The sequence below is a fragment of the Podarcis muralis genome, chromosome 7, assembly GCF_964188315.1.
Source record: "Podarcis muralis chromosome 7, rPodMur119.hap1.1, whole genome shotgun sequence".
NCBI lineage: Eukaryota > Metazoa > Chordata > Lepidosauria > Squamata > Lacertidae > Podarcis > Podarcis muralis.
This window is the reverse complement of record NC_135661.1, coordinates 19386460-19398293: the sequence shown is the minus strand read 5'-3', so window position 1 is coordinate 19398293 and position 11834 is coordinate 19386460. Positions and strand designations below refer to the sequence as shown.

Sequence of the window (11834 nt, the reverse complement as noted above, 5' to 3'; positions counted from 1 at the left end):
CATAATTATTCATAGAGGGAATAGCCCCCCCCTTCCATCTTCAGTCAAAAGGATCAGACGTACAGACAGCTGGCTTCCCTCTGGCGGCAGAATATCTGGGGAAGCATGGGGTTGTATCTAACGTTTTTATTTATTAGCCCAAAGCAACTTACAAACAAACAAGCGAACAAGTCCCAGGTCACATCCATACCACAGATCTAACACACATTTCAAGTATATAGCTTCTCCCTGCCCAAGAACTACAGTTCCCAGCAGCCTTAAGAAACAGCAGTTCCCAGGATTCTTTGGGGGAAGCTGTGTGGTATGGGTGTGGCCCTAATCAGAGTAGACCCACTAAAATTAACCAGCCTGACTTAGGTCTATTGATTTCAATGGACCTACTCTGACTACAACGCCAGGTTTACGAGGACATCCCTAGCACACCCAGTGGGCAACCCTTTTCTGCCAAAGGGTCACCTGCTAGAGGTGGGTGGGGCCAAAGACAAAAGTGGGCGGAGCTATGGGTGTAAATATTACCTTTGGGTACAGTAGGCTGGCTTCCACACACACAGTCTGAATTTGTGCATTTGCATATTTCAACACGTCCAATGGAATGTTGCGAAGTCCCCAAAACATTTCAGCTGTACACAAGTATAAATATCTGTACATTTTCCAGCAGAGTAGCAAAACCATTGACGTTACATGAAAACACTATGTACAAGTCATGATTATATTTCTTCCGCAAAAGTACAAAAAAAAACCCCACGCTCCCCTCTGCTGGTTTCACACCCAGCAGAACAGGATCAAAACAAAATGCCTTGCTTGGTGAATGTACAAAAATAAGTTAAAGGAGGAATATGAACTTGATTCTGACCAAGAGCTTCATGTGGCCAAAAAAATTGGCCACATCACAGTGGAGCATGCGCATACAGCACATGTCAAGAGTGCATGCATAGATATGCTCAAACAGTATCATCCTTGTTCATTATTATGAATCGGATTTCTTACCTGCCCATCACCTAAAGTCCCAGGGTTAAGGTCACAGCCTGAGATCTTAGAAGGCAGCTGCCAGTCTGAGTAGACAAGGCTGAGCTGGGTTTGTTCTGCTGCAAGTTTCTAGGTTCCAGCCACCTTATTCTGCCACATGAAATTTCAGTAGCCAACCTACTTCCAAGCGTTATTTCCACTGTCACTAGAAACTCTCACACCGCTGGTGTTTTCGAATTGAAGCGGTTATCCCTGAGATTTTCAAGATGCAGAACTCTGCACCCAATGCAGGTTTCTTTGCACGCCGACAGCCTGGCAAATCAATTTCACACAGTCTCAGGGCAAATCTACACTGTTCATTTAAAGTGCATCCCATACATGTTTCAACCAAGTTGGGTTGGATGTGTTGTGGATAAGGAGATTCCAAGAATGGCAGGCTTCTGGTTGGGGGTGGTGGAAAGTCATCTAGTTTTTCCAGCTGTGGTGGTGAAAAGGGGGTGGGGCAACCAGCGGCCCTCCAACTGCTGTGAGACCCATCAGCCCCAGCCAGTACGGCCCAACAGTCAAGAAGATGGGAGTTGAATTCCAATATCTGAAAGGCCACATGCTCATCTCTGCTTTAAAATGGGTGTTTTTAACACTGATCAGATCCAATTCTCGTCAGATCTTGGAAGGCAACAGAGGTACCTGGACAACAAACTTGGATCCACAGGAAGAGACAAAAAGAAAAGAGGGTACCTGATGATATTCTAGTCCATGGGGGCGGCATAAATGAAAATTTGACAGAAATGTACTCTGCGAGCGAGTCAGCTGCCATCCCACTCTCTCTGTTTAAATACCTGCCAGGAAGATGCAGTGGAACAATTTCAGTGCATTACGGTCCCCAATTACTTGGTATAACTTCTAATATATATATGAAATATACACACACACCATCCTTTCCTTTTCATTTAAGGACAGTTTTAACAACTGCAGAACAAGCTGCCTCAACTGAACAGTCCCCAACACCTTTGGCGAGTGGGGAGAGTTGCTTTATCGAGGGACTGATATCTGCATTTGCTTTGTTTTGTAACCTGTGAGAGTCGTGCTCAGAGTAGAGACCTATTGAGAATGAATAGACACAAGTAACTTAGGTCCACTAATTTGGATGAGTCTACTGGGAGTAAAAGTAAGTTGGATACAATCATCCGTGCCTGTCCCTTACAGCTACGTGAACCCATTTCTGTGGATTAGCAATAAAAAGTAACCGGCAGGCTGAGGCTGCTGGTCAGAGTCAGAACTCAAAGACTCCGGCTGTCCTCTCCTCAGCTGTCTCTTGATCTGTTTGCAACAAGCTTGTGCAACAGAATGATCCTGTGCTCTTGGGAGCAATCAAAGGGTATTGTACTTTGCACAATTTCATGGTGAGCATCAAAGGTGCTTCCCTGGCAGCCCTGCTCTTCTGCACTTGAGGGGAAGAGAGGATGGAAGACAGGGAGGCAGAGAGAGAGAAACAAAAGCACTCATCCTCCCAGACTTTGGTGGGTTAGCAACCTCCAGAGTAACTTAGCAGGCATCTGCCATCAATCATTGGCCTCATACACACTTGCCCCTAAGCATTTTGACATGCTACTCAGCATTGCACCACAAAACTTCCAAGGAAAATGTACACATTCAAAATGCAAGCTGGACAAATTATTCCCCTGCTGGAAATGTAATTCGATTTCCAGAAGTGAAACCGAGGAAAACCACAGCAGTGCAAAAAAGAAAAAGAAAAAAAGTGCTGATAATGGTGAAAAAGAAGGAGGGGTGAAGATCTGCGTGCCTCTGTGCAAATCATTTCCTGTTTCCAAGTCTGGCACTAGTGAAGAAGAGTTTCCTTTACACGGGGTAAACAATTAAAAATTGTATTTCTTTATTCTACAAATGTACAAGCAAAAACAAAAACAAAAATCCCATCCAGAGTAGAAGACAAACAAGAGAAAATAAAATTAAAAAAAATCATTTCCAAAACTGTACCATTCAAGTTCGTTGGGATTTTGTTTTCTTGTTTTGCCTTTTCTTTTCTTCTTTTTGCAAAAAAGAGTCCTTGGCTATTCAGATTAATTCCAATCCTTGAAATGGAATCGCAGTGACTTTTTGTGCCAGATCCAGGAAGAACGTTTTTCACATATGCAGGTGACACCCTGCAAAAAACAAACACACACCCCTCCCCCCCGAGAGGAGTGGATTTGCACGGCAAGCGCTTGTCGACACGCCTGCCAACAGCTTGAGCAGAAAAGCAAAGTGTTCGCTTCCCCTCTGGCTTCTCCCAGTCTCCTTCCTGCACTGCTTCGCCTTACGCTTTAGAACTTCAAACTGAAGCCTGGTCCCGCGGCTGATGCCCCTTGGTTTGTGGTCGTAAGATGGAAGCCGGTGTCCTTCAGGTCATCGTCACCCTAGAATGACAAAACAGATACGCGAACTTAAGATGCTTCACTAGCCAACAGTCGGCTGCAGATAAGGAGATTCTAAGAATGTCAGGCCTCTGAATGGTGGGAGATTTCAAGACAGACAAAAGGAAGGACTTTGTCACACGGTGCGTAGTTAACTTACGGAACTCACTCCCACAAGATGCACCGATAGCTGCCAGTTTAAGATGACTCGAGAAGGGAATGAGGCTTATGAGTCGAAGAGGGGAGCTCAGGCAACAGCTAGCAAGCTGCGATGGTTATAGGCACGCACAGGTTTTCAACTGTGTACCAGTCTGTGGGAGACAACAGTGGGGAAAGGGCAACCGTTCTCAGGCCCTGCTTGTGGGCTTCCCCCAAGCCATGGTGAGGAAGAAGATGATGGACTAGAGAGGCCTTTTGGTCTGATCCAAAAGGCTCTATCTCACATATATTCTTTAAGCGTTCCACAAAGCAACAGCGCCACCTGCCAGCAGATAAGGCCTGCGCCGGTTGCAAACCTACCATGCCAAATGCAGCCACTGTCTGGGAGTGGGGGGGGGGGGGGGAAACAAGATAGACAGAATAGTCCATGGGTAGGCAAACTAAGGCCCAGGGGCCAGATTCAGCCCAATCAGCTTTTAAATCCAGCCTGTGAACGGTCCGGGAATCAGTGTGTTTTTACATGAGTAGAATGTGTCCTTTTATTTAAATGCATCTCTGGGTTATTTGTGGGGCATAGGAATTCCTTCATATATATTTTCTCCAGAATATAGTCTGGCCCCCGACAAGGTCTGAGGGACAGCGGACTGGTCCCCCGCTGAAAAAGTTTGCTGACCCCTGAGATAGTGGTTGCAATATGAGCACTAGCAGCAGGCTTAGCAGTGAGTTTTTAACTGCTGCCAGCCACCTCTGAAGGAGAGATGAAGGAGGCGGCTTGCTATCTCTGATCCTTAGGACTGACTGAAACAGGGGTTTTTCTATATGTCGAGAGGAGTGCTCTTTCACTGAGCTATGTAACAGGCCCTTCTTCCTGTTAACAGCGCTGCTGGAGAAGGGCGATAGCTCAGTGGCAGAGAATCTATCCTGTATGCAGAAGGTCCCTGGTTCAATCCCAGCTGGCATCTCCTGGTAGGGTAAGGAATGTCGCATGCCTGAACCCTCTGAAAACTGCTATCAGTGTAGACCAGTGTTTCTCGAACTCAAGTCTCCAGCTGTTGTTGGGAGTACAAGTCCCATCATGCCTGGCCACTGGTCCTGCTGTAAGTCCAAATATCTGGAGGGCATCAGATTGGGGCAAGGATGGCCTGCATAATTTGTAGAAAGAGGTGGCACATGGTCATTTTGAAGAGGGCGAAGTTGGTTCCAGGAAAGCTGTGTTCCACCTCTCCTTCCTGGCTTAGGAGCATCTGGTTCTGCTCTTGCTTGGAAGGACGCAAGACGAGCGTTCAAAACTGTTCTTCCCCCCTGGTACAGCCCAGAGAAGGAAGACTGTGACTTCCTCCTCTTTGAAAAGAAAAAGGCTGTTCAGAAACCAAGCACACCCAGAGCTTCTTCATCTGGTTACGTCATCTTGGTCAAAGAATGAGAACATAAAATTGACATAACGTACAGATAAAGGGGATGCGGGTGGCGCTGTGGGTTAAACCACAGAGCCTAGGACTTGTCGATCAGAAAGTTGGCAGTTCGAATCCCCATGACGGGGTGAGCTCCCATTGCTCGGTCCCTGCTCCTGCCAACCTAGCTGTTCGAAAGCACGTCAAACTGCAAGTAGATAAATAGGTACCGCTCCAGCAGGAAGGTAAACGGCGTTTCTGTGCGCTGCTCTGGTTCACCAGAAGCGGCTTAGTCATGCAGGCCACATGACCCAGAAGCTGTACGCCGGCTCCCTTGGCCAATAAAGCGAGATGAGCGCCACAACCCCAGAGTCAGCCACGACTGGACCTAATGGTCAGGGGTCCCTTTACCTTTACCTATAAAGGGGGAGTTATGTTGGAAGCATTACAGACTTAAAGTGCACCATCTTCCACCTTGGGTTTTCATTTTTGAAAATTTCAATAAGGTCCAGAAACTTTTAAAACACAGGCCTTTTTAGGCTGGTGAATTTTTACACAGAGCTTCGCCAACTACAAGGAAACTTACCAGCTGACTGTATCCTAAGCCCCCCTCTGGCGGCCGTGGACTCGTCCCACGTTTCACTCGCTGCTGTTCACTTTTTGCTGGCCACGTCGGAAACATGGACGGCTCGATGGGCAGCGGCGTCTCCTGGAAATACTCGTGCTTCAAGCCGTCTTCAGCGGTGATCCTTCTGCCCGGGTAGTACGTCAGGAACCTGGAAAAGGGTTAGCACAATGAGCTGATGGGAATGACGAAGAAAATGAATTTCAGAAGGAGAGGTGAGCCAGAGTGGGCAAGTATGAACCGCAGCCACCCTGCAATGCCAAGCTGCCTCTATTTTACCTGGACGAGAGCTCACTGAAAGCCCTTTTAGAAACAAAACATAGCAGGGGCCCAGAACTTCAAATTCTCATGTCTGACGATTTGCTTGCTGTGCTGGAAAAAAGCAGCAGGCAGCTTGGGGCAGAAAAATGCGGGTGAGCATGAAGTCGGATGCCGCCAAAGAAGATTTTTTTGCAAATTGTTCACTTAGCACAATTTCATACACCACTTCACTCCCCACCGGGAAGAATTGCTATGGCATGGCATCTGGGGTGTGTGTGTGTGTGTGTGTGTGTGTGTGTAGCAATCACAATATGCCTCGAGGTCGGGTGGGTTAGGGTCAGAACCTTACCCAAGCGGCTCAATTTTCCCTGCAACGCTGGGCTGCATCTGCCTCTTGAATGTGGTGCTATTCATAGAGGATAAAGCTATTATCAATGGCTACTAGCCATGATCACTGTGCTCTCTCTGTGCTGCCTATTTATTTATTTATTCATTAACTAGCAGAAAGTATGCAGCATTGCTCAGGAATTCTAATAAACAAAGAAACCGCACTGAGATTCATTAACGGATATATTGCGATTTGCTGGTCTCCTGCCAAATTTGGTTAAAACCAGTCAGCCCGCCATCTTGATTCAACATGGCACCCAATGGTACCCAAACATAGATAGATCAAAACCCAACCCTTCATCTCAGGGACCACTGTGCCAAAGCAGGGGGTGGCATCTCTAGAGGTGTCTAAATCAGTGCCGTTTGAAAGGGTTCAGTCCACCATCTTGACTCAGAATGGTGTCCAACAGTATTAGAACAGAGACTGAAACCCACTCCTACATCTTAGGAACCATCACGCCAAACTGGGTGGCCATAACTTCAGGAGTGTCTGAATGCAGAGAACAGACAGACAAACAACTTTCCAAATTATATAGTATATTGTAATACGGTGGTACCTCGGGTTAAGAACTTAATTCGTTCCAGAAGTCCGTTCTTAACCTGAAACTGTTCTTAACCTGAGGTACCACTTTAGCTAATGGGGCCTCCCGCTGCCGCCGCACGATTTCTGTTCTCACCCTGAAGCAAAGTTCTTAACCCGAGGTAATATTTCTGGGTTAGCGGAGTCTGTAACCTGAAGCGTCTGTAACCCAAGGTACCACTCTAAAACCTCAAAGCAGTTTACTCTTGGAGGGAGCTGAAAACCAGCTGCTGCGAATTACAAATGGGGAAAGTGGACCGGATGGGCCTGATCCAAAAGGCCTCTTCTAATGTTCTAATTCATGGTTCTCTCCTTGGACAGCTTTAAAAGGGGATTTGATGGAGGATGGCTAGTCATGACGGCTATGCTCTACCTCCTCCTGTACTGGGCTGGCCACTGTGAGAACAGGATGCTGGACTAGATGGGTCTTTGGTCCAATCCAGCAGGGCTCATCTTACGTTTTTGATATTCTTACGGACTTACTTATTCATGAGATCAAATCCCTGGTCTGAGAGGAGTGCCCCAAACCGCTTGCGGAGGTTGTTGTAAGGATATTCCGTGAACGTCATCTTCTTCACTGCTGGCAGCTCGTTATACCCAGGCCAGATTTTCTCACTGGGGGTTCCCAGATCCTTCCAGAAAGAATAATTATGAAAAACCATGTAAGGAAGCTGGCTTAAAATGACTCAACCCTAACCCTTCTCCCCTTGCCCCAGTCATTAAGATACTACCGAGGATCGTCTGTGGACAAAAATAGTGGAGGTCAAGAAAATGGAACAGGGATCCTAGACAAAATGAGAACAAAAGTTTTGAAAAACCAGGAAGTATCATCCCATTTGGGCAATATATTGTTAGGAATTTTTGTGGCTTTTGGTGTGCATCTGTTGCTAGTGACTTGGGCTTCTGTTACTGAAAATCCAGTCTGACCTCAGCCAGCCCCTACCTTAAAACTAGTCCAGAGGAAGGCATGGTCTGTCAGCTTCTCCCCCCCCCCCCTCCTCCTCCTCCTCCGAGTCAGTATGGCCTTTGTAGAACTCAGCAGGATGGAGGGTGAGGACAAAAGTCGAGTGAGTTCTCATTGGCTCCAGCCCTACAATACTGTTAGGGCTCCTTGCCTTACACCCTAAAAGTATCTACCATGGGGTACAAAAAGCCACTGCTCAGCTAGTAAAAAAATTAAGACTCACTGCATTTCTATGTGGGTTGGAGAAAGAAAAAGAGTTTCCTTCTTCTGCAGTCAGTACATGAACAAGGGCGGGGGGGGGGGGAGCCCACTGGAAAGGTTTGCTTGCCCACAAGGAATTTCTAGTTGCCTACAGCTCCTAGTGAGTCACTAAATGCATGTCTGTGCCATCCAAACCATGTCAGGTGGAGAGCAAGACACTGACAGCCTGCCAAGCCACTTGCTTAGCAATAAAGGAAGCACACTGGATCGAAAAGCAAGCATCTTATTTTTCGACCCACTGGGGGCCGGAATATCATCAAGAGAAAAACAGGGAATTAACAACATCTCTTTAGGGGGTCTTCGCAGCAGAAAAGAGAAAGCTAGCACCTATTTTGTTTTGTTTTGTTTTGTTTTGTTTGGCATTACGCAAATATCTGATGAGAGAGGCAGTGTGTGTGTTTGTGTGACGGTTTAAGGGCATACCTTGAAAACTTTGTTAATTTGGTCAATATCCGACTTCCCTGGAAACAGCGGCTTCTGGGTTAACAGCTCTCCGAATATGCAACCCACGGACCACATGTCGACGGCTGTGGAATATTCCTGGAAAGCAGGACAATAAGAAATTAAGTTAGTTGCTCAATTTTGTGGGCCGCCAAGCATGGCTGCCTTGGTCAAGGCAGATCAGTATGGTGTGGCATGCAGGCATGTGAAGATTTCTGGAACAAGGAAGGGTTTTTTGTTTTCGTTTTGCAGCATGGGGAGCGAAGAGTCCACGGCAACAATTCCAAAACTGTGCTGCTGAATGGGTGAGGTTGAAAAGGTACCGTATTTTTCGCTCTACAGGACACACCCGATCACAGGACACACCTTGTTTTAGAGGGGGAGAACAAGAAAAAAAAAATCCCCCCTCTCTGCGCAGGGCCCCTTCAGCGAAGCGGCAGGAAAAATGGAGCCCCTTCCATTTCTTCTCCCGCTTAGCTGAAGGGGCACCTACCCTTCAGTGAAGGCAACCCGAAGCCTCTGGAGGCTATCTTTGAAGCGTGGAGCACCAACCCCTCTCACTATCCAGGCTTCAGCGAAAGCAACGCAAAGCCTCCGGAGAGCGGGAGGAGCGCTCCCACTGTGCTTCGGAGGCTCGCTGTCAGGGCTGCCTCAGGTCCCAGCTCACAAGAGACCAACGCCAACTCGAGTTCATATACAAAGATATTTATTGCAGTTCATTGTACACTCCACAGCCGAGGAGTGCAGCCCCACGTCTGTTACGCTTAGACTGCTGAAGGGGACCTGAGCTGGGACCTGAGGCAGCCCTGACACTCGCGTTGCTATCGCTGAAGCCAAGGAGCCTGCATTCGCTCCATAAGATGCACACACATTTCCCCTTAATTTTTGGAGGGGAAAATGTGTGTCTTATAGAGCGAAAAATATGGTAAGTCACGATGGCAGGTTATCATTTGGCACTTGAGTCAAGCAGCGTCCATTTTCTCCACTTATTCCCCACCCCCACCCCAATATATGGGTGGGATCATCATCTTGAGGGGAGGGAGATTTGTGCTGTGTTTTAAAATACAGGGAAAAGATGGCCAAGGGTGAATATTATAGAGGTTTATAAAACTTTGAGGTCACTCAACTTAATAAGGAAAACCAACCAAGCGAGTGCCGCTCGTCAGCTGCACGGTACATTCGGCCACGATAAATGTTAAAATAGGAATGATGAAAAATAGCTGCCTTTGGAAACTCCCAGGCAGGAAAGGCTATAAGTCACAAACCTTGGCTCCAAGTAGCAGCTCAGGCGCCCTGTACCACAATGTCACGACGACGGGGGTATAGGGCTTCAGAGGCGATCCATACTCTCGGGCCAGCCCAAAGTCTCCAACCTGGTGAGAAAGAAATGGAATAGCCTAAGAACTGCCTGGACATATGGGACCACAAGCTAAATTCTACACCGGTATATGGTTTTCAGCAGCAGTCAGCTCCATGCCCCTAGAAAGCCACGAGATTTTTGTATCACTGCCCTGGCTTTTGTTTGAGTAAGGCGCTCGTTTCTAAGCCTTTAAAGCCCTCAAACTGTCTGAGAACAGGATCTTATAAAGATCGCATCCCGACAAGTCCACTCACTCTGTCTGGTAATAGAGAGGTGGGCTTTTACATTGGTGGAAACAGTATTGTGAAATGCTCTTTCTGCTGAAATACCAGAGGCCCCTAATTTGCCAGCTCTTTGAAGGTGAGGGTTGTTCAAGTAGAGGCTGGACATAAATAAATAAATAAATAAATAAATAAATAAATCAAACTTTATTATTTAAACCTCGCTCATCTGGCTGGGTTTCCCCAGCCACTCTGGGCGGCTTCCAACAAAACACTAAAATACAATAACCTATTAAACATTAAAAGCTTCCCTAAACAGGGCTAAAAGTCTTGTAGTTATTTCTCTCTTTGACATCTGGTGGGAGGGCATTCCACAGGGAAGGCACCACTACCAAGAAGGCCCTCTGCCTGGTTCCCTGTAACCTTACTTCTCGCAGGGAGGGAACCACCAGAAGGCCCTCAGAGCTGGACCTCAGTGTCCAGGCAGAACGAAAGGGGTGGAGACGCTCCTTCAGGTATACTGGACCAAGGCTGTTTACTGCTTTAAAGGTCAGCACCAACACTTTGAATTGTGCTCAGAAATGTACTGGGAGCCAGTGTAGGTCTTTCAAGACTAGTGTTATATGGTCTCGGCGGCCGCTCCCAGTCACAAGTCTAGCTGCCACATTCTGGATTATTTGTAGTTTCCAGGTCACCTTCAAAGGTAGCCCCACATAGAGCGCATGGCAGTAGTCCAAGCGAGAGATAACCAGAGCATAGGACAACCTATTGCCAGGGATGCTGTAGCGGTAAGATACCTATTAGGAACAGGGAGTGTGCTGGATAAACCTCTAAATACCCTATCAACTCTAAAATTCTGCAGCGTCACTAAATGAAGCCAGACCCCACTGGTGGTGGTTGGGTTCTCTCGCAGCTTTGGACAATCACAGTGAATGTTTTATAGAAAGGAAGGGCATACAGCTTAATAAATAAATGCAATAAATAACGTATCATTTTATGTTGCATTTGTAAAAACAACAACCCTGGATGGGTCAAAATGTACTCTGCAGAGAGCCTGCCATGAACACATCTGACTGCTTGCAACAGCTTCAGAAAGTTGGCTCTTACTTTTAAGATGCCAGCGTGGCTCAGTAGCAGGTTGGAGGTTTTCAAGTCTCGATGAAGAATCCAGTTATCGTGAAGATGCTTGACCCCTCGCAACAGTTGAATCATCAAGGTTTTCACTTCCCCTGAAATATACAACAGCAGAGATCCTAAGAGGGTGGCAAAAGAAATCAAGACCCACCCGTGCCTTTGTCACCCTGCTAAGCTTAAGTTTATTTCAAGTGTGTTTAGAATTCGAGAAACGCCACACACCTGGCAAGAATGGCTGTTTCATCGTTTCCATGAGGCTCTTGAGATCGTGCTCCACGTAATTCATTACAATATATATCTTGTCCATGTTGCTGCCGACGACAATTTCCTGGAAACCGAAATGAGACGCACCAGTGATCCTAAAGGCCACAGATACCATTGCATGACTGCAGGGTTTAATTCATAATTTCCTTCCTTCATTCTTTGCACTTACTTACATCTCACTCAAGTGTATGGGGTTCCTTGCAGACTATGACTACCAGCCAAGTCGAGACATAACCAGATACTTGGGAAGATCTGGGGTATCAGCACACAGATACAAATTAACATATGCTAACATATGCTAACATGTAATATGTAACAGGTGTGGACTCTTTCTAATCAAAATGTCACTGGAGGCCAGCCAACTAGTTTCCCATCCAAACCACCCTGAATAAATTTGCTCCTCACC

At 46.8% G+C, this 11834-nt stretch overlaps 1 protein-coding gene across 7 annotated transcripts in view; it reads right to left on the bottom strand.

The window, feature by feature from the left end:
- Positions 1–111: 111 nt before the first annotated feature.
- Positions 112–11834, bottom strand: part of LOC114602539 (cyclin-dependent kinase 11B) — a 143125-nt gene continuing 131402 nt past the window's right edge. For 6 of the 7 annotated variants that reach the window (XM_077931335.1, XM_028740893.2, XM_077931336.1 and 3 more), the window contains 7 exons: positions 11387–11492; positions 11138–11259; positions 9715–9822; positions 8432–8548; positions 7267–7415; positions 5517–5706; positions 2839–3383 (listed from right to left, as the gene is read on the bottom strand). In XM_077931335.1, coding sequence (XP_077787461.1) covers positions 3291–3383; positions 5517–5706; positions 7267–7415; positions 8432–8548; positions 9715–9822; positions 11138–11259; positions 11387–11492 — 885 coding nt within the window. In that variant the 3' untranslated portion in view covers positions 2839–3290. Of the gene's footprint in view, positions 1806–2838; positions 3384–5516; positions 5707–7266; positions 7416–8431; positions 8549–9714; positions 9823–11137; positions 11260–11386; positions 11493–11834 lie in introns of those variants that run through there. The other variant, XR_013393577.1, reaches the window with a different exon arrangement.